At 44.8% G+C, this 23,263-nt stretch overlaps 1 protein-coding gene across 4 annotated transcripts in view; it reads left to right on the top strand.

Moving 5' to 3' along the window:
- The window catches only part of LRRC71 (leucine rich repeat containing 71), a 68,011-nt gene that overhangs the window by 23,979 nt on the left and 20,769 nt on the right, over positions 1 to 23,263 (top strand). For all 4 annotated transcript variants that reach the window (XM_068251700.1, XM_068251699.1, XM_068251697.1 and 1 more), the window contains 6 exons: positions 9,871 to 10,030; positions 10,122 to 10,205; positions 10,284 to 10,373; positions 12,022 to 12,159; positions 14,886 to 14,988; positions 16,990 to 17,072. In XM_068251700.1, the coding sequence (XP_068107801.1) occupies positions 9,871 to 10,030; positions 10,122 to 10,205; positions 10,284 to 10,373; positions 12,022 to 12,159; positions 14,886 to 14,988; positions 16,990 to 17,072 (658 nt within the window). The remainder of the gene's footprint in view (positions 1 to 9,870; positions 10,031 to 10,121; positions 10,206 to 10,283; positions 10,374 to 12,021; positions 12,160 to 14,885; positions 14,989 to 16,989; positions 17,073 to 23,263) is intronic.

The raw sequence follows: 23,263 nt of genomic DNA, 5'->3' as shown, positions 1-23,263 counted from the left end.
CCTCTGTGTTTATCTTAAGTAGCTTTGCCTTGGATCAGGTATAGTTTAATAAAAATAAACTGTGAGAGCACTTTTGGTGTAAGTTATGGCAGTATTTTGCACTGTCAAAAACATAAAGCGCTATAATTATAAATCAGATGTGGTAGTTATCATTAAATGGATCCTTAAACAAACCACAGTGTACGCTATAACTCATATACAATCACTAAATAATGATCGATGTATGCCTTTAGCCACTAATGGATGACAATACAGCATATTTACAACCTATCTGCCACTAGTTTTGGTAGAAGGATGAAAAAATTGGTCTGTAGTGCTAATGCTAGCATGCCGCCTATGCCAGGGCCGTGCAGAGAGTGGGGGGTGCTCAAATTTTAGAAAGCGGCCTCCCCTCGAAATGAACAGTAGTACCTACAAGTGGTGGGGGACCTTCCCCCCCCCCCCCAGCCTTCTTGCACTGCAGTGACATGTGGCCTCCAACCCCCCCCCCCCCCTCCCCTGGCTCTATAACTGTCCCAAACCATTCCCCTGAGCCCCTCCGCTTGACACATACATTCAGTCGCAGGGAAGGGTTGTCATGTGGGTGCTGAATGCAGATGCTGGGTGTCATGAGAGTTCTGGCTATGGGTGGGTATCGAGTGTTATGTGGGTGTTGATTGCAGGTACTTAGTGCCATCTGAGATCTGGGTCCATGGAAAATTGCAGGTGAAATTAGGCAGTTTGAAAACGACAGTTGAAAAATTATAGTTGGAAAATAGCAGTTGAAAAATAACAGTTGAAATTTGGCAGTTGGAAAACAACAGTTGAAAAATGACAGTGGAAATTTGGCAGTTGGAAAATGACAAAAGAAAAATGGCAGTTGAAAAATAGCAGTTTAAATTTGGCAGTTGGAAAATGGCAGTTGAAAAATGACAGTTGGAAAATGGCAGTTGAAAAACAACTGTTGAAATTCGGCAGTTAAAAATGACAGTTAAAAAATGACAGTTGGAAAATGGCAGTTGAAAAACAACAGTTAAAAAAATGACAGTTGGAAAATGGCAGTTAAAAAACAACAGTTGAAATTTGGCAGTTGGAAAACTACAGTTAAAAAATGACAGTTGGGAAATGGCAGTTGAAAAATGACAGTTAAAAAATGACAGTTGGAAAATGGCAGTTGAAAAATGACAGTTGGAAAAAGGCAGTTGAAAAACAACAGTTAAAAAATGACAGTTGAAATTTGGCAGTTGAAAAACGACAGTTGAAAAATGACAGTTGGAAAATGGCAGTTAAAAAATGACAGTTAATAAATAGCAGTTGAAAAATGACAGTTGGAAAATGGCAGTTAAAAAAACAACAGTTGAAATGTGGCAGTTGAAAAATGACAGTTGGAAAATGGCAGTTGAAAAACAACAGTTAAAAAATGACAGTTGGAAAATTACAGTTGAAATTTGGCAGTTGAAAAATGACAGTTGGAAAATGGCAGTTAAAAAATGACAGTTTAAAAAAATGACAGTTAAAAAATGGCAGTTGAAAAACAACAGTTGAAATTTGGCAGTTGGAAAATTACATTTGAAAAAGGACAGTTGGAAAATGGCAGTTGAAAAACAACAGTTGAAATTTGGCAGTTGCAAAAAAAAAACAGTTCAAAAATTACTGTTGAAAAATGACCGCTGAAATTCAGCAGTTGGAAAATGACAGTTGGTAAATGGTAGTTGAAAAACAACGTTTGAAATTTGGCAGTTGGAAAACGACAGTTGAAAAATGGCAGTTGGCAGATGCCAGTTGGAAAATGGCAGTTGAACAGCAGCAGTTGAAATTTGGAAAATGACAGCCTGCATGGTCCATGGTATGGGAGGCTTCTTAGGTATTTCCACAAAGAGTTAAATTGAAATCAAAATGCAACGAGAAAAAGTCCTTCAATGTCCCCTAATTAACCATGAACACTTACCTTTAATAATATTTTCACGATAATATCCTCGGAAAGGTCTCACGCCTATATCCTCTGTCTACCTTAATTGAAGAACTCAGCACACCGACGCCACACACGAACGTCCCCCACACAGCTCTCAGCTATACTCACCAGGGCCGTGCAGAGAGTCCTTAAAGAAAACCTGAAAATTAAAAGTCAAAATAAACAACAGTTGAAATTTGGCAGTTGCAAAAAAAAAAACAGTTGAAAAATTACTGTTGAAAAATGACCGCTGAAATTCAGCAGTTGGAAAATGACAGTTGGTAAATGGTAGTTGAAAAACAACCGTTGAAATTTGGCAGTTGGAAAACGACAGTTGAAAAATGGCAGTTGGCAGATGCCAGTTGGAAAATGGCAGTTGAACAGCAGCAGTTGAAATTTGGAAAATGACAGCCTGCATGGTCCATGGTATGGGAGGCTTCTTAGGTATTTCCACAAAGAGTTAAATTGAAATCAAAATGCAACGAGAAAAAGTCCTTCAATGTCCCCTAATTAACCATGAACACTTACCTTTAATAATATTTTCACGATAATATCCTCGGAAAGGTCTCACGCCTATATCCTCTGTCTACCTTAATTGAAGATCTCAGCGCACCGACGCCACACACGAACGTCCCCCACACAGCTCTCAGCTATACTCACCAGGGCCGTGCAGAGAGTCCTTAAAGAAAACCTGAAAATGAAAAGTCAAAATAAACATACACAGGTCATACTTACCTCCTGCGTAGTCTACTCATCAATCTCCTTCTCCTCTCCAGTGTCCCGTTTGTCCACTGTGATCAATGGAATTCTCCATCCTCCATTTTGAAAATGGCTATTACCCCATAACAGCTTCCTGGTCAGCACACTGTTAAACTGTAACATCGCCCACCTGAGCCATAGGGAAACATGGACATTACCTGGCATGTCAGTTGTCTTCTCAGCTATAACTGACAGCAACTGCTATCTTTCAGTTCTGACAAAATGTTGTCAGAATTGGAAGGGATTATTGCAAGAAGAAAATGGTGAGCTTCTGAGAGGAACCGATGGTGAGGTAACTATGTAATGTTTATTTGAAGTTACCTCATGTATTTGTTCCCTTTAAGTGGGGGGTGGTCAAATTTAATAAAGGGGCCTCGCTCCCCACGAAATGCACAGCAGTACCTACAAGTGGCGAGGGACCTTCGCTCTCAACCCCCTTGCCCTGCAGTAACATGTCCCAAACATCCCCCTGAGCCCCTCTGCTTAACACATACATTTAGTCACAGAAGCTCTGGCTGCATTCAATGGTGTGGAGTCAGTCGGACCTGTCACTGGTGGCTGCACGTTCCCTTCTCCTCGTTTCTGAATGCAGATGCTGGGGGGCCATGTGGGATCTGGGTGCGGGTACAGGGTGTCATGTGGGTTCTGGCTATGGGTGGGTATCGAGTGTCAAGGGGGTGTTGATTGCAGGTACTTAGTGCCATGTGAGATCTGGGTGAATGTACTGGATGTCATGTGGGTGCTGGGTGCAGTTCCTGGGTGTGCCATGCCTGTACTGAGTGCTGGCTATGGGTTGGCATTGGGTGTCACATGGGTTTTAAATGCAGGTAATTTGGGTGCATGAAGATTAGAGTTTAGGAGCGGCACACCTTACTGTAAATACCAGGGTACTGAGCCAAGGATGCAAAGCAACATCCAATATTAATCCAAACAGTCCAACGGATTGGTTCGCACACCAGCTTCTGAGCAAAAGTGTAGTTTATTATTCCATGACGTGTCAAACACTATGCATGACAATTGTTTCGGGGCCACATAGGGTCCACTTCCTCAGATAAGTGCAGACAAACAATAATATAACAACAATAATTTGGGTGCTGCTGGGGACAGAAAGGGTGCTGCTGGGGGAGGGAAAGGTCAATGTAGGTGCTGGGACAGGGAGAGGTCAGTGTTGGTGCTGGGGAATGCAGGGTCACTAAGTGCTAATGCTGGGGAGGGTGAGGTCAGTACGGGTCCTAGGTGGAGGGAGAGGTCACTGTGGGTACAAGGTTGAGGGAGTGGTCACTGTGAATGCTGGGGAGGGAGTCACTGCTGTCAGGGAGACACCATCTTACCTGCTGCCACACAGCTGCGGGATGGTTACACTAGGACCTCTTTACTCCAAAGTGTCCAAGATGGGGGAGGAGCTTCCTGCGGGTGAGAGGGGCTTCCTGTGCGCAGTGGGGGGGGGGGGGGGTCTTTTCGCATTATTATGCCTTTATACCATGAGGGAAAGTCATATACATGGATCACAATTCCTCGAGCAGATATTACCTCATGGATCAGAGTCCATCTGAGGCTAGACAGGTCAGTGCACTGATAGTGAGAGGGGCAGACTCACTGCTACTCTGCGGCACATCATTCTACTGCTAACCGAAAACGGAATGAGGCCTACAAAGAAAAGAACACAGTACCTACAGTGAAATATGGTGAAGGTTCAATTATGTTTTGGGGTTGTTTTGCTGCCTTTGGCACTGGGTGTCTTGAATGTGTGCAAGGCATCATGGAATCTGAGAATTACCAAAGGATTTTGTCACACTATAGAGCCCAGTATCAGAAAGCTGGGTTTACATCCAAGATCTTGGGTCTTCCAGCAGGACAATCACCCCAAACATAAACCAAAAAGCACCCAGAAATGGATGGCAACAAAGCACTAAATCTGAACCATCTGAAGTGGCCAGCAATGAGTCCAGATCTAAATCCCATTGAACACTTGTAGAGAGATCCAGAGCCGGATTAAGGCTAAATGGGGCCCTAAGCAAAGTAACTGATTTGGGCCCCTCATCATGTTGTAATAGAATCAGAAGATGCAGCTGCACAGCAACATGCCGCACACATCGGGCAGCCGAGCTACTGGTTGCTATGGGCAACAGCCCGCTTTCCTCTGTGGGTGCACAATGCAGGGAATAGCAGCAGCAAAATGCAGAGTGAGAGATGAATGGCTGGGACATTTGCACTCAGGGGCTGGGGCACCCCTGTGAAGAGGGCGCCAGATATCACAGCAGCAGCACTCTCCCCCTGCATCTCCAGCCTGGCAATAGCAGAAAGCTCTGGACACCGCCAAACCGGAAGCTGTTCCCCAGACAGAATTACATAACCACCCCCACCACCGAACAACCGATTTCCTCCCAAACTAGTCAGCCACCCTGCAGCCTCCATCCCAGTGAATACGATAGTCCAGCAGAGAAGGCAGCCGCAGCGGGGGAGAATGACAGCACCAGATGACTCACATTCACCTATTGCGATCCAAGCAATAGAGGTCCCGTCATCCGGAGCCCATCTGTCTCCTCTAGAGTGCTGCCGCTCTGTTACTACTACTATTACTACTTCCTACTTGCTGTCTGATCTGAGAATCAGGAAGTTCAGAGCGAGCGGCTGCACTGTAGAAGAGACAGATGGGTTTCAGATGACGGGATCTCTATCGCTTGGATCATAGATAGGTGAGTGAGCGTTTGCCAACTGCTGCTATTATTCTTGCTGCAGCTGTGGTACTCTGTGGGAAGGGAGGGAGGAGTGGGCAGCGGCAGAGCGCACAGTAGCAGGAGTGGGATCTAGGAGGAGAGCCTGGCTCTGAAGACAATCAGCAGCGCTTGGCATCATTTGACAAGACAAGACAAATAACATTTATATTGCGCTTTTCTCCTGGCGGACTCAAAGCGCCAGAGCTGCAGCCACTTGGATGCGCCCTATAGGCAGTAGCAGTGTTAGAGAGACTTGCCTAAGGTCTCCTACTAAAAAGGTGCTGGCTTACTGAACAGGCAGAGACGAGATTCGAACTCTGGTCTCCTGTGTCTGTGACTCCGAGCAGTGCCTGTGGGTATGCCTTTAAGCATACCCACAACTAATTAATTACATCCTCACACCTACCAGCATGATGTTTGTAATTATATCCCCCTGGGTTCCTTATATTTCATTGCATTGTGCTAGATCGAGCTGTCGACTTTGGAGAAAAGTCGTCCTGTGTAATACAATGTAACTATGGAAAGATGCATATCATTTTGAAGCTCTTTTTCTCCTCTTTCCAATGATAGATGAACTGCCACCCTAGTTTTCGCAATTTTTGCGATCGAAATTGCCGCGGCCGCGATTTCGATCACGAAAATAGCAAAAACTAAAAGGCATAGGGCGGTGGTTTATATATCATTGGAAAGAGGGAAACGAGAGCTTAAAAATGATATGCATCTTTCCATAGTTACTGCACTGCTCAGAGTCCCTTTAACCATTATAACCATCCAGCCACTGCTGACAGGATGGCGAGGGCTGGTTTATGTGCTGATGGGGCCCCTTTGACCCTGAATGGGGCCCCAAGTGACTGCTTTTGTTGCCTGGTCGGTAATCCGGCCCTGGAGAGATCTCAAAATTGCTGTTGGGAAAAGTCGTCCTTCCAATAAGAGAGACTTGGATCAGTTTGAAAAGAAATAGTGGTCCGAAATTCAGGGTGAGAGGTGTCAGAAGCTGATTGATGGTTATAGGAAGCGACTGATTTCAGTTATTTTTTCAAAGGGTGTGCAACCAAATATTAAAGGAATTCTATCAAAGATGACATTTTTAAGAAAACATCTTTAATCAATGTAAAATACATGTGAATAAAGAAGTCAGCGTTGTAATACAGAATACATTTGTATTACAACGCTCTGTCAGCACGGAACACTTCCGCCCTACTTTGCCTCAATAACAAACATCCACTGACTCGCCGGGACGGGGACACTGATCAATGCGCATATGGAAGTGCGCCCTCTCTCACATACTATTGTCGGGGATAAACTGAGCAGAACGGATGGCTTGTTACTGCGGCGGCCACGGGTGAGGGGGCTAGGGAAACGGCCTGCAATGCTCGGTTTTACAATTAGTAACCCCCATCAACATGGACTATTCCAGTGCCCCGTCGCCGTCAGTGTGTCCTCAGGGCACACTGTCTTACACACACATGTTAAAAAAACATACAGCACACAAAAATATATGCTGACTTCTTTATTTACATGTATTTTACATTGATTAAAGATGTTTTCTCAAAAATGTCATCTTTGATAGAATTCCTTTAAGTTAAGGGTGCCAATAATTTTGTCTTGCCCGTTTTTGGAGTTTTGTGTGACATTATGTCCAATTTGCTTTTCTTTACTCCCTTTTTTGTTTTTCTCCAATACACACAAAGGGAATAAACGTGTATAACAAAACGTGTTACTGCAATACTGTTCTGTGAGAAAGACTTGATTTTCTGGAAAAATTTCTGGGGTGCCAACAATTTCGGCCATAACTGGGTGTGCGTGTGTGTGTTTGTGTATATGTATATACAGCATATATATATATATATATATATATATATATATATATATATATCTCTATCTCTATCTATCTATCTATCTATATATATATATATATATATATATAAAGATATATAGATAACTATATATATATATATATATATATATATATATATATATATAAAGATATATAGATATATATATAGATGTATGTACCGGCATTGCCTTCTCCAATACTGCCACTTTTGCCCAGCATCTTTCTAAAGTGCCTGTACTCTGCAGCCTTCCCTGTCACCCGCTGTGATGTATGCGCAGTCACCCACCAATTCCTGTTCCCTTTGCTGCAGTTTACCATAAAGCCTCAGACCCTGAGGGAATCCTGAAGTCAGCATCGCAGGCAAAGTAACCGTATGGGATTGGTTGGTGAGTCCACACACAGTCCAATTTTGATTGTATATACAATCGATACAATCTGGGCTCTCCTATAGAGGCCAGGTCGCTGCCACCAATCCGCAATAAAGCGTGCGAAAGTCTAACTCTAGCTAAATCCTGTAGGAAAAATGATTAATTTGACAACCTTTCTAGAGATAGCAAAACTAACAATATTAATCTCAAAACAGTTATGGTAACGTCTCTACGGAGATATGAATTCTTTTGGCGGAGATTTTTCAGAACAGCACTTAGACAAACGATTTAGAATCGTTTATTTAAAGAAATGATGCAGAACAAAAATATAGCAATAGAAACAAATGGATACAGAAATAATAAGGATTAAATGTAAGAATAGCTATTGATAATCTGAGCAGTTTGTCAAGTTACCGTATGTCCTTTTGCGGTAATAAGTCCAACAGAAGATATGAAGTCCAATTCTGGTAAGTTCTGTGGAATGGATATAAGTCCGTTGATAGAATGAAATGCCAATCCTTTGATGGTATGGATGGCTGGACAAAAGACTCCCCTCTGTGTCCAGCAGGGTTGTTTTAACTCTTCCTCTGCCAGAGGGCGGAGTTGGAACAGGAGATGGGGGTGTGTGCCTTCTCCCGCCCTTTGTCATGACAAGCAGAAAGAATATACAATAACTGTAATGGTTATAACGCAGCGACAGCCGACTATAACGCGTAGAGAGTGACACAGGTACGCTGCTGGCATTCTCTGCGTCACACAGGTACCAAACACAAACACGTGTGTCCTGGGGTATTCCACTGCGGAGCACACTGTTGTTTGCTTTCGGAAGGTGGTAGTGTCATGCTGAGTGGTCTAATCATACACAGATCATTTTTAATAATTGTCTGCTAATTTTGAAATGGCTAGCATAGATGGAAAACGGATTAATTTAGTAAAATGTCTGAATGACTTATTCCTTCATATCAAGGTGAATTAAAAGTCATGTCTCTACTCTGGTCAGGCGCCGTGCAGGAATGTGAATGGGTCCTAATGAGTTTATGAGGGGGTCTGTTCTCCTCCATGCATCTCCTTATCTTTAAAACTAGGATGGGGGGATTTCCTGGAGAAGCTTTATTGCCCCCCCCCCCCCTGATAGATAACCTTTTTCCTGTGTGGCAGAGGTCTGGTTTTTGAAAGGAACACTGTCTTCTCAACTCAGGCTAATGGATTTAAAGGGGTACTCCACCCCGTGCGCTGTAAACCTGCTCAGGGTGCAGGGGTGTACCAGCATAGCTTCATTTCCTAACTAATGCTGACACACAGCTCTTAGTGGGCTCACAGGATTTAGTTGCCTGTCAGATGACACAAAAGGCTCACATGTTCCCTCATTTACCAGTATTGCCACAGGGAGACAATCGGAAAGACACTCACCACCAATGAGTAGGTAAGCAAGACATGGAGAGGATGGGGGTGGTTTGAAGGTGAAATAGGGTAGTAAATAGAAATGGGGACATGTGGGACCAACATAGATGGGGGATAAACAAATTATGAGAGAGATGAGTAGAAATATGTGGCCTGAGTCTAGATAAGATGGCGCCTGGGGTGCCAAATAGGTCAGAAACAACCCTGCACCCAAAGGGGTTGATTAATTTAATGTTCTATTGCAACCATTCATTTATATAAAAAAATGTTTTAAAAAAGTGACCACTCACAATTAAGCCCCACCCACAACCCTGCTGACTCCACCCTCCACCTATACAACATTATGAGCGTCCAGACTTTTTGGTCCTTTTGTCTGTTAGAAACTGGAAATTAGGTTGGCAACCATGCAGGGGAGAGGTGATAGATACTTACCAGCATCACCTTCTACTGCTGATCTCTAGAAGGAGTAGTTGGAGGGACCACTAGACTACCAGTTACAGCTATAATGGAGGAGGAAGACACTAGACTAGCAGGTACAGCTATAATGGAGGAGGAAGACACTAGACTAGCAGGTACAGCTATAATGGAGGAGGAAGACACTAGACTAGCAGGTACAGCTAGAAGGGGAGGACCACTAGGTTACAAAGACAATCTAAAGCAGTGTACTTTCTGTGTCCCCAAAGCAAAGATTTTGACTCTCCTGTTCTAACTGAGGGAACATATAAAACAATAAAAGTAACAGGAGGAGAATAGAACCCAGTGATATGAGGATCGTATTCCTTCAAAATTTCACCCAAAACTTAAATAGGAATTGATTACTGCGGGCTCACTTTATATTTGTATCCTCTTACAACATAGATTGACCCACATATCCCTCAGAAACAACAAGATTAATGATGAGGGGGCCAAACTCCTTAGCCAAGCACTGCAGAGCCTGAAGCTGACCAACAAAAACCTGACTTCCCTTGTGCTCAGCTACAATCACATCTCAGACCAGGGTGCTGCCTCCATTGCACAGGTAAAGAGCTTGGCCACCCAGCCCTCGGGGCTGCAATATGCCTTCGCTACATGGTGAAACTTATGTTATCTCAATCTGGTTTCTGCTTTAGGCATTAAGATTCGACAGATCTTTGCTTTCTCTGAACCTGTCAAGCAATCAGATAGGCGATAAAGGAGCACAGGCACTGGCAGAGGTTAGTACATGTCACTTTGCACCGTCATTCAGTGTCAGGGAAGTGTATTTTGCATCACAGTGTCCTGTTCTTGGCTAGGTGCTGGGACAATTCTCATTAACTCATGCCGAGATTGTGGAAAGGAGACGACTCTTACTGGAGAAGGAAGTCCTGGAACATCCGAGATCGGTGAGCGCTGAAACAAGGTTTTGTTTTGTCATTTGTTTTCTAGTAATATCAAGTTTGTATCACTCAATTTCATCTCTCTACAAGTTCACATCAAGTTCATATCACTACATTCTGGTCAATGGATATATTGGGTAATGGTTTAGCCATCACTGGACTGCCTCAGCTGATTTTACACATCAGGTATTCTATCTGGTCACAAAAAATGATCACACTAACTATTCTGTGAACAGTAATGTAACTATGCAACTGACTGACATGCTTATCATGTGGCTTTAGTATTCTCACTCACCAGGAATATATAATCCTACACACATGAGGGCTGTCGCCTGCAGTGATTGGGAATCAAGTACCCATGCAACAGTTCAGGACCAAGTTCTGTACTGTTGCTATGGAGGGGGTGTGCCGTATTGGAATAGAGCGGGCATAGTGAGAATGAGTACCCTTGGCGTGTGTTTTACCAAAAAGATCCGCACAGTTGATTCTTTCACCTTCTGATCCATCAAGGGGGGATTGGGGACCACTATACACATGCTAGATTCTCAGCAGAGGCAGTCCCCTTTGACTAAAACCATCTAGCATGGGTACAAGGCTTAGTGACCTGAGCACCAATGTAAATTTTTTTCTAAATTAACCTCCCCATAAGGGAAGTTCTAAACTGTGTGCGCCTTTGGGGTTTGGGGGATTCACCATTACTTACCTATGGGGTGTTGCCACTCTGGTCCCCCATCCATTCAGGGTGTGCCATCTTCTTTTCAGATTGGCTGTGCTGACTGCATTTTGTATCTCCCAGCCGTGTTGCGGGAGATGTAATTCCATAGATGTGAGTACATTTCGCTTGATTCGCTTCAAAAGTGGATCCGAGATAAACTTTTTCTCCTGTGCATAATTGTGCCCCTTACATATAGTTTATAGGGCATTCCTCAAGCCAAATACTGTTTTTTGTTTGTTTTAATACTCTAATTAGCTATAAACGAAACAAGCCTCGCCCACAGCTCCTCCAGCGCCTAGGCATTCTGAGGCCCATGTAGCAAGTGCTCACAGGAGCTCAGTCTGGGGAGGAGGAGGCTTTTCCCGAAGGAGGAGGAGGCATTCCTAGCCAGAGATTTCAGAGGCAAGGGGTGGAGATGCAGAACAGCTTGCCTGTGTGTAATGATGACAAGCAGAGTATGGCTGCTCTCATTGTACAGTATCACAAGAAGAAATAATCATATACGGTTGAAGCTGTTTGCAGCTAGATTTGCTGTGTAACCTTTAGATAAGATACATAGACAAGTTACTTGTTATAGTTAGTTTTTCATCTTGGATCCACTTTGAGTATGAGTATCATGTTATCTTATGTCAGCTTCTTTCAGATATGCATCTCAAAGTATTAAAGCAAAAAGATCAGCAGGGAAGTACAATATTTAGAGGTTGGTTGGGAACGTCATAGATAGCATTGTCCGTGTTCTGTGAGTGTGATTTTCATATTTTTCATTATTGATCAGCAAAGCAAAGTGACAGGAATTGCATTTGATTGGTCCAGTTTCAAGCTCCATACAATTTGCATGAAAGTCAGAGATATTTACATCTCATTGACCAGCTCTACAGAAACTAATGGCTGAAATTCTAGTACTTGATTACTATGGTGGCATATTCTGTTTTTCTACAGCCAGTTGCCTCCCGCAATGCTGATTCTAAAAGTGACAGACCACCCAGCCATCTCAGCACAGCAGCAGCTGAGAAAGCAGACAAAACTCCAGCACAGAAGACCAAACAGAGCGTCACAAAGAAGAAAGATAAGGAGAAGGTATGGCTCGCCAATATTCTGAAATTTCAACATTGGGTAGATTCCAGGGGCGTAGCAATAGGGGGTGCAAAGGTAGCGACCGCATCGGGCCCTTCGGCCAGAGGGGCTCCAAAGGACCCTTCCTCAACTACAGTATTAGCTCTCTATTGGTCCTGCGCTCATAATAATAACATCTATGGATACTTTGAATAGTGGCAATCATTAACAAGCTGTTCCCCATCCCCGTCTTGCACCTCTGACACTGTAGTTGCCATTGGCAGGTTTTGGTGCGCCGTATCAATTGTTATGTATAGAGTGCTTGGGGGGCCCCATTGTAAAACTTGCATCGGGGCCCACAGCTCCTTAGCTACGCCACTGGTAGATTCTATGAGGGTGGGTTGGCAGAAGATTAATGGTTGTACAGATGCAGTTGCTGGGGAGCTGCACCACCGGAGAAAACTGTCTGTTCAGGTTTCATGAGCGACATGGCTATGTTTAGGTAAAATGTTCAGGTTTGGGTTCGCAAGGAGCGAAGGTAAAAACTACTGTATATACAGTGGGTGACTTCTACTGAAAGTGGATTACTTAAAATTAGCTGAATGGAGCTAGAAGAATTATAATTTTTCTTGCACTTGGAGGAATGATTTGCCTGCAGCAGACTCAGACACACTTAGAAGGCTTTGGATTAATTGTATTGCCGTTTGTACATAAACCAGTACGGACATAATGTTTGCCCAAATCCTCGTAAACTAAAGGGGATAGCTGTCCCCTACTCCCCCCCCCCCCCCCCCCAAAAAAAAAAAATTGGACTGCAGATAGTGTCTAGGTCAGATGAAACAAACACTTTTGCCATGGACTGTTGTAATGGAACACAGTCAGAAGAGAATTTGGTTTGGGTAGTGTTGGGGTTTCGATGACAGAGCTTTATATTAAAATAAATTTTAAATAAATCTTTATTATAAAAGCTTATTATTTTTGCATTTAAATGGTACCAAAAGTGAAAAAAATCTAGGCAGTTTAACTTTCCTGGGGCTCCCTTCAGCCCCCTGAAGTCCTCCTGGTCCTGGTCCATTTCTTGCTTCAGTTGCAGGCCAGTGCGTATCACAATCACGCCACTGCACTCCTAGATCACTGTGACGTAACGGGGAGCATCTTGCACATGTGCAGTACAACTTACTGCACAAACCCAGAATGCTCCCGGGTACGGGAGTGCAATGGAAGAGGTGTGCGGCCGGGGCCATGAATGCAGCATTTCAAGGGTGTCAGGAAATGAATAAATCAGTGCAGAATGACAGCGAGTGACCAGGAGGACTTCAGGGGTCTGGAAGAAGCCCCAGCAGTGGTGTCACTAAGGGGGTGCAGTAGGGGTGGACAGCACCAGGTGTCACCAGCAGAGGGGGTGACACCAAGCTCCAGGCTAAGGGAAAGTGGCGTAGGCTATGTAAATACAGACCAGGCTAGTGACTGATTTACTTCTCCCTCCTGCTCCTATCCCTTCTGGCTGCTCTGTGTTGAGATGATAATGGAGTTCAAAGGCCACCGGGGCCACATGGTGATCATCTTAACATCCCCCTCTAACAAGCAATGATGAGGTTGGAGATTCATGGGATAAGAGGGGGTGACACCATGAGTTTCCACACCGGGTGACACCAACTCTAGTGACGCCCCTGGGCCCCAGGTAAGTTAAACTGCTGATTTTTATTACACTTTAGGTTCCCTTTAAATACCTGCAAATTGGTACCCAATGGGCAGGTTTGAGTGTTGATGCTGTTATTATAGTTACTATTTTCAAATCATTTGTAAAGCTGCATGAAATCCTACAGTACCGTACAGAAAACAGGCGGCTATTACAATACAGTGCAGATCACATCCTAGGCTTATACACTGTGAAAGCCTTGAAGGTTTGCAAATTATAAAATATCAACATTCACTTAGGCTTTGTTCACATCTAAAATCAAAATCACTGACGCCTGCGTTTTTCAATTTTGTGATTTTTTTTCCCGTCCTCCCGGCGATTACCTGCGCACTTTTGTTTGTTTGTAAAGTGCTTTTTTCAAAGCGCTTTAGCAGAGTGATTTGTTTTTTCTTGATGCAAGTCAGGAAGTGAACTCTTTGACCCGGAAAATAATAAATACAATGTATTTATTCTTAAAAGCGATGGGGAAATCGCTATACCAAGCGCTTTTTCAAGCGTTTTACGATTTCCCTATACCTTCCATTATAGGGAAATTGGCCCCAAAAATGGTACAGGCAGCACTTTGGTGAGCAGATCGGAAACAAACCGCTCAGATGGGAACTCTCTCATACGGAATCATTGCACAAGCGCTTTTAGGGCGATTTTGAAAATCACTGGCGCTTAAAAAAAACAAAACCGCAAAACACCCTTATAGTGCCCATACACGGTACAATAAAAACTTTTGATTTTCCCGTTTATTCGACCTAAACGATCAAATCAAATGAAAGTTGAAAAGAATCTTTTTTTTTTTATCAAGAAAAATGAACAATTATCCTGTTTTTTCAATAAAAATCTGATCGGACATGTTGGAAAAATATGTATATTCAATCTAACGGAATAATCAAACTAAATTATCTAATCGAAAAAAATGAAAAAATTGTACCATGTATTGCCACCTTTAGTGTGAACAAGCCCTTAGGAAAATATTAGCCAGTGATTTATATCTTGATTCCCCAGTTACATGTAATTGCCCAATGAAACCCTATGTAAAGTGAGGACTAATTTGCCACAGGAACCCCAGAAGAAGGAGGAGAGATCGGCAGCTGGCGGGACCAATGCAGCAGCACAAGCTGGTGGGCAATCCAAGAAAGAGGATCTTAAAGCAGCCAAAAAACGTGAGTGATTATCATGGTTTTGCTTAAATAGAATGGAAATCATGGTCTTCTACCGTATATCAAAGGCGGCGTCTTAAACTAGCACACTATTTAGCTGCTCCATGGTGATGAAGGACGGATTTCTGTTCACTGACGCACCTTCTGCCAAATGGCCTGTAAACCCTTCTTAGCAGACATGCAGGGGCGTAGCAATAGGGGGTGCAGAGGTAGCATCCACATTGGGGCCCGAAGGGCCCTCCCTCAACTACAGCTCTCTATTGGTCCTGTGATCATAATAATTACTTCTATAGATGCTATGAATAGTAGCAATCATTAACAAACTGCTCCCTTCTTGCACCTCTGACACTGTAGTTGCCATTGGCAGGTTTTGGTGCGTCGTATCAATTGTTATGTACTTGGGGGGCCCCATTGTAAAACTTGCATCAGGGCCCTCAGCTCCTTAGCTACGCCACTGCAGACATGGCACAGCTACGGATGCAGAAAATGTCCAATATCTTTGGACTAGCGTGCACAAATGTGATTTCCAGCCCACCCCTCTGCACTGCTCCAGCCACTACTTAGCTATCTGCTAAGCAGCATGTTCTGTGCTATAGAGAGGGAATGGGGAGCAGGAGGGAACCCACTCTGTAAATTACAATAGAATAGCAATAGTGGTTAAAGTGGACCTGAACTCAGAACTTCCTCTCTGCTCTAAAAGATTACAAAAAAAAATCTTTGTTGCAGCTGATACAAATCCTGCAATAAATCTACAATGTTTCTGCTTTCATGGAAGCTGCCAAATCAAATTACAACTATTGATTAGTCACAGATGAGGGGGAATTAAACAGGCTAAACTCTCTAAATACATACAGGGTGCGCTTCTTTATATTTTCCTTCTGTCCTGTACAAAAGTTCCGGTCCACTTTAAGAGACCAGGATTCTACACAGTGCAATAGGGTACTTTTAAGGTGGCCATACATCAAGCAACTTGGCGGCCGATCGACCATCCAATTCGATTATTATAATCGAATTGGATGAAAATCAGTGCTGCCAAGTGCATGCCCAATCTACAATGCGACCAATTTCGGGGCAAAAATTGGTTGCATTGTCGATCACACATGCTGCAAGATGTTGGGCCAACTTGCTTGATCGGGTAGTACGGTGCTGCAGGAACGGCGTGCACTTTAGCGATGAAAGTGACGAAACCCCCGGTGCTTTCCCCTCAAATGAAAAATCTCTCCTCCCCCCCCCCCCTGGTGCCCAGTATAAGGTATACATTACCTGTCCGTAGGCCTCCACTTGTCCCCCGCTGCTCCGGGCGCATTCCGCTGTACATACACACATGCCCCACGTGGTTTTCTAGTAAGGGTGCGCGTTGTGACGTCACACATGCATGCCCTTACTAGGAAACCACGTGGGTGGGTGTATGCAGAGCGGAGGAATCCCAGAAGCTAGCGGGGGACAAGCGCAGGTGGCGGACAGGTAATGTATACTTTACACTGGGCACCGGGGGAAGGGAGGGAGGGGTGAAATTTTTCATTAGGGGACAGCATCGGGGTGGCGAGGTGGCGGATGCAGCGCACAAGGCCGATTCCGGATCAGTTTCATTCTGACATTGATTGGGAATCGGCCTGTGGTGTAGGGCAGCTGACATATCTCTCGCTTATCAGATTCGATTAGAGAGAGATCTGTCTCTTGGTCGAATCTGCCCATACATCGCTAGATGTATGGCTACCTTTACTCATGCGTAATTATCACCTGAGAGAATCAGAGCAAGCTTAGCCTTTTCCTAGATACAGAGGCATGTTGATGAGCAAGGATAGAGCTGTACCAAAGCTTTCACAGCTGTACTTACCTGAACTATCTTCACAGCGTTATCTCATCAGGTCTGATAAAGTAAGGCAGATAAAAGTGTGTGTTCAGTTGAATGCATCTTTGAGAGCTTGGTAAGAAAGTGCTTAGATAAAAATGAAGACGATGATACATTTTCTCAACTGACAATTATTACTGTGAATCTTTCAGAATTAGCCAACTCCGACCAGAAAAACCCACGTGGAAAAGCGGTTAAATCTGCCACAAAAAGGGCGCTGCTGCCCGAGCAAGAGGTAAGATAGAGGTTTATTTTAAAAGTATATCTGTAGAAAGACGCATTATTTGGCCAAAATAAACAGATACTTACCTTGGTAGAGGGAAGCTGCTTGATCCTCCAGAGGATTCCCATGACCTTCTCCTGACCACCAAGCCAGCGATAGGATCGTTAGAAGTTTGCAACTGCGCTCCCGTATGTGATTGAGCGTGGCCACACTGCATAGGTTCAGGATGACTCGCGTCTGCACAGTAGCAACGAACTGTCACACGGGCTTGGCAGAAAAATAGCAGAGCTTGTTCATGCTACTACACAGCTCCATCGACAAGCCTTTGTCGATGGGCTACCGGGGTCCCAGCACTGGTACAGTGAGGAGGAAAGGGATGTGGGAAGCCTCTGGATTATCCAGAGACTTCCCTCTACTTAGGTAGGCACCCATTGGGGACATTTTTTTTCCTTGAGGCCCTGTTCACAGTGGTCAGTTGCATTGCCGAAAAATTCTGCATGTCAACTCACTGCCCATACAATCCTATGGAGCTGCTCACATTAACGGATCGTGTTATTCTAACTCACTGCTTGCAGGCTTTGTATTAAAGTCTATGGCCAGTCTACAGTGCAGTTCACAGTCATTATAATGTATGCGTTATGCAACTGACCACTGTGAACCTAGCCTCAGGTATACTTTAAAGCACACCTGAATTTTAGCAAAAAAATTGTAGATTTTTTTTACCTACCTGGGGCTTCTTCCAGCCCCCCCCCCCCCCCCCCCCCCCCACTCACACTCTGGTATCGGCACCATTAGCTAGCCGGAATCCAGAGAAGGGGAGGAGAAAAAAAAACAACTCACAAACATTGGTCCGCACCACAGCCGGGGGGCCCAGGTCTCTCTCACTAGCTGGAGCCCCCAAACAACCATGCAATACCTAGAGGGAGGTGTGGGCAAGCCCTGGACCTCTCACCTCCAGGGAACTCACCCCCACCACCTCTAAACTGAATGATAACTGCAACAGACAATTGCTAACTCCCAGCTAAAGCAATCTCCTGGCTACTAGCACCTTCTCAAAAAATTAGCATATTGTGATAAAGTTCATTATTTTCTGTAATGTACTGATAAACATTAGACTTTCATATATTTTAGATTAAAATACACACAACTGAAGTAGTTCAAGCCTTTTATTGTTTTAATATTGATGATTTTGGCATACAGTTCATGAAAACCCAAATTTCCTATCTAAAAAAATTAGCATATTTCATCCGACCAATAAAAGAAAAGTGTTTTTAAAACAAAAAAAAGTCAACCTTCAAATAATTATGTTCAGATATGCACTCAATACTTGGCCGGGAATCCTTTTGCAGAAATGACTGCTTCAACGCGGCGTGGTATGGAGGTAATCAGCCTGTGGCACTGCTCAGGTGTTATGGAGGCCCAGGATGCTTCAATAGCGGCCTTAAGCTCATCCAGAGTGTTGGGTCTTGCGTCTCTCAACTTTCTCTTCACAATATCCCACAGATTCTCTATGGGGTTCAGGTCAGGAGAGTTGGCAGGCCAATTGAGCACAGTAATACCATAGTCAATAAACCAATTACCAGTGGTTTTGGCACTGTGAGCAGGTGCCAGGTCGTGCTGAAAAATGAAATCTTCATCTCCATAAAGCTTTTCAGCAGATGTAAGCATGAAATGCTCCAAAATCTCCTGATAGCTAGCTGCATTGACCCTGCCCTTGATAAAACACAGTGGACCATCACCAGCAGCTGACATGGCACCCCAGACCATCACTGACTGTGGGTACTTGACACTGGACTTCAGGCATTTTGGCATTTCCCTCTCCTCTCCCCAGTCTTCCTCCAGACTCTGGCACCTTGATTTCCGAATGACATGTAAAAGTTGCTTTCATCCGAAAAAAGTTCTTTGGACCACTGAGCAACAGTCCAGTGCTGTTTCTATGTAGCCCAGGTCAGGCGCTTCTGCCGCTGTTTCTGGTTCAAAAGTGGGTTCATGCTTCCATCTGCTGAAAAGCTTTATGGAGATGAAGATTTCATTTTTCAGCACGACCAGGCACCTGCTCACAGTGCCAAAACCACTGGTAAATGGTTTTCTGACCATGGTATTACTGTGTTCAGTTGGCCTGCCAACTCTCCTGACCTGAACCCCATAGAGAATCTGTGGGATATTGTGAAGAGAAAGTTGAGAGACGCAAGACCCAACACTCTGGATGAGCTTAAGGCCGCTATCAAAGCATCCTGGGCCTCCATAACACCTGAGCAGTGCCACAGGCTGATTGCCTCCATGCCACGCCACGTTGAAGCAGTCATTTCTGCAAAAGGATTCCCGACCAAGTATTGAGTGCATAATTGAACATAATTATTTGAAGGTTGACTTTTTTTGTGTTAAAAACACTTTTCTTTTATTGGTCGGATGAAATATGCTAATTTTTTGAAATAGGAAATTTGGGTTTTCATGAGCTGTATGCCAAAATCATCAATATTAAAACAATAAAAGGCTTGAACTACTTCAGTTGTGTATAATGTATCTAAAATATATGAATATATAGATCTTTTTGTGATCTAAAATATATGAAAGTCTAATGTTTATCAGTACATTACAGAAAATAATGAACTTTATCACAATATGCTAATTTTTTGAGAAGATCCTGTATATCTGGTCAGCAGACGCTAGTCAGCCAATCAGGTTTACTGTTATTCACCCTTTTCCTGCTGTACCAAGTCTAGCAGGAAATGCATACATTAGCATTCAGGTAGAAGGCTTCGGTTGGATGCCGTTGTGCATCGTTTTACAGGGACGCCTCATGAAGGCACATCTCCCACACGGTCCCCTCCCTAACCACTCACAATCTACGATTGTATCCAACCGAAGCCTCCCACCTGAATGCTAATTTATGCATTTCTTGCTAAATTTGGTACTGCAGGCAAAGGGTGTACAACAGTACACCTGATTGGCTGACTAGCGTCTGCTGACCAGATATAGGCAGGAGATTGCTTTAGCTGGGAGTTAGCAATTGTCTTTGTTGCAGTTAGCTTTCAGTTTAGAGGTGGTGGGGGTGAGTTCCCTGTAGGTGAGAGGTCCAGGGCTTGCCCACACCTCCCTCTAGGTATCGCATGGTGGTTTGGGGGCCCCAGCTAGTGAGAGAGACCTGGGGCCCCTGGCTGTCATGCGGACCAATGTTTGTGATTTTAAATTTCTTTTTTGCAGCTTCCAGGGTGCGGTTGACAGGGGAGTGGTTAGGGAGGGGACCGTGTGGGAGATGCCTACACGGGGCGTCCCTGTAAAACGATGCAATCTACAATTGCATCCAACCGAAGCCTCCCACCTGAATGCTAATTTATGCGTTTCCTGCTAGATTTGGTACAGCAGGCAAAGGGTGTATAACAGTACACCTGATTGGCTGACTAGCGTCTGTTGACCAGATATAGGCAGGAGATTGCTTTAGCTGGGAGTTAGCAATTGTGTTTGTTGCAGTTAGCATTCAGTTTAGAGGTGGTTGGGGTGAGTTCCCTGGAGGTGAGAGGTCCAGGGCTTGCCCACACCTCCCTCTAGGTATCGCATGGTGGTTTGGGGGCCCCAGCTAGTGAGAGAGACCTGGGGCCCCCGGCTGCCGTGCGGACCAATGTTTGTGATTTTAAATTTCTTTTTTGCAGCTTCCAGTATGCAGTTGACCATTGAGTGGTTAGGGAGGGGACCGTGCGGGAGATGTGCCTACACGGGGCGTCCCTGTAAAACGATGCAATCTATGATTGCATCCAACCGAAGCCTCCCACCTGAATGCTAATTTATGCATTTCCTGCTAGATTTGGTACAGCAGGTAAAGGGTGTATAACAGTACACCTGATTGGCTGACTAGCGTCTGCTGACCTGATATAGGCAGGAGATTGCTTTAGCTGGGAGTTAGCAATTGTGTTTGTTGCAAGGGGAGGAGCAAGCAAGATAAGACAGGAGAAAATTAACATGGCCATGCAGTGGATTAGCTAAAGCAGTATATCTGGTCAGCAGACGCTAGTCAGCCAATCAGGTGTACTGTTATTCACCCTTTTCCTGCTGTACCAAGTCTAGCAGGAAATGCATACATTACCATTCAGGTAGGAGGCTTCGGTTGGATGCCGTTGTGCATCGTTTTACAGGGACGCCTCATGAAGGCACATCTCCCACACGGTCCCCTCCCTAACCACTCACAATCTACGATTGTATCCAACCGAAGCCTCCCACCTGAATGCTAATTTATGCATTTCTTGCTAGATTTGGTACTGCAGGCAAAGGGTGTACAACAGTACACCTGATTGGCTGACTAGCGTCTGCTGACCAGATATAGGCAGGAGATTGCTTTAGCTGGGAGTTAGCAATTGTCTTTGTTGCAGTTAGCTTTCAGTTTAGAGGTGGTGGGGGTGAGTTCCCTGTAGGTGAGAGGTCCAGGGCTTGCCCACACCTCCCTCTAGGTATCGCATGGTGGTTTGGGGGCCCCAGCTAGTGAGAGAGACCTGGGGCCCCTGGCTGTCATGCGGACCAATGTTTGTGATTTTAAATTTCTTTTTTGCAGCTTCCAGGGTGCGGTTGACAGGGGAGTGGTTAGGGAGGGGACCGTGTGGGAGATGCCTACACGGGGCGTCCCTGTAAAACGATGCAATCTACAATTGCATCCAACCGAAGCCTCCCACCTGAATGCTAATTTATGCGTTTCCTGCTAGATTTGGTACAGCAGGCAAAGGGTGTATAACAGTACACCTGATTGGCTGACTAGCGTCTGTTGACCAGATATAGGCAGGAGATTGCTTTAGCTGGGAGTTAGCAATTGTGTTTGTTGCAGTTAGCATTCAGTTTAGAGGTGGTGGGGGTGAGTTCCCTGGAGGTGAGAGGTCCAGGGCTTGCCCACACCTCCCTCTAGGTATCGCATGGTGGTTTGGGGGCCCCAGCTAGTGAGAGAGACCTGGGGCCCCCGGCTGCCGTGCGGACCAATGTTTGTGATTTTAAATTTCTTTTTTGCAGCTTCCAGTATGCAGTTGACAGGTGAGTGGTTAGGGAGGGGACCGTGCGGGAGATGTGCCTACACGGGGCGTCCCTGTAAAACGATGCAATCTATGATTGCATCCAACCGAAGCCTCCCACCTGAATGCTAATTTATGCATTTCCTGCTAGATTTGGTACAGCAGGTAAAGGGTGTATAACAGTACACCTGATTGGCTGACTAGCGTCTGCTGACCTGATATAGGCAGGAGATTGCTTTAGCTGGGAGTTAGCAATTGTGTTTGTTGCAAGGGGAGGAGCAAGCAAGATAAGACAGGAGGAAATTAACATGGCCATGCAGTGGATTAGCTAAAGCAGTATATTGCCACACATTCACTGCTGAGCAGGCAAAGGCGTGTCAAGCTTCTTGTACCATTGAATCCTTCGCTTTTTTCGTCACCCAGGCCTCCAGGATAAATAGTCAGCCAATGGACCATCACGTGGAAGGGGTGGGCTCTATTAGCTGCATCCATCCACCGCAGTTCCAGACAGCATCTAGATTCACCTGTTGACTGCAGTGTCGTGCACGCTGTCTCAATGCTCAAACCACCCCCACACCCCAAGCTCCACTGGCCAGTGTATGGATGTAACCCCGCCCACCTATGCATTGCACCTGTCCCTTGCAAGCTTTGTTAGGGTATCAGGGCACAAGAAGCTTGACACTCCTTTAGGTGAGAGTGCCCAATGACTTGCTCAGCAGTGAATGTGTGACAATATACTGCTATAGCTAACCCGCTGAATGCCCATGTTCATTTACTCCTGTCGCATCTTGCTTACTCCTCCCCCTTTCTGAAAATTCCATCTAGCATATTTGGTACCGGTAGCAGAGTGTGAGTGTTAGGTTGCTGGTATGGGAGCATAGTGCGTCGCTCCCAACGTGTAGGGGAGCGTTCCACTCTAGCCCTTGCTTTTAAAGGGAAGTCTGAGTGCCCCCATAGCACGCTCTTTTGTACATGTGCAGTACAGAGACTGCCGAAGCCTCCCACAGCGGAAGAGAGCCCAGGCTCTGACCCATTGGTTGGAGACTGCTAACGGGTAGCCAGCAGTGGAATGCGGAACCATAGGAGAAACGGTAAGGCTCTATAGGACCCAGAGCCTTCCCTCTCCTTAAGAGAGTATTGAGAGACATCGGTAAAACCACTGCATCAGGAGGGGACCAAAAAGGCTTTATGGGATATGGACGGAGCCTTCCCTCT

The sequence above is a fragment of the Hyperolius riggenbachi genome, chromosome 9, assembly GCF_040937935.1.
Source record: "Hyperolius riggenbachi isolate aHypRig1 chromosome 9, aHypRig1.pri, whole genome shotgun sequence".
NCBI lineage: Eukaryota > Metazoa > Chordata > Amphibia > Anura > Hyperoliidae > Hyperolius > Hyperolius riggenbachi.
The sequence above is the reverse complement of the archived record's forward strand: the minus strand, read 5'-3'. Positions and strand labels throughout refer to the sequence as shown.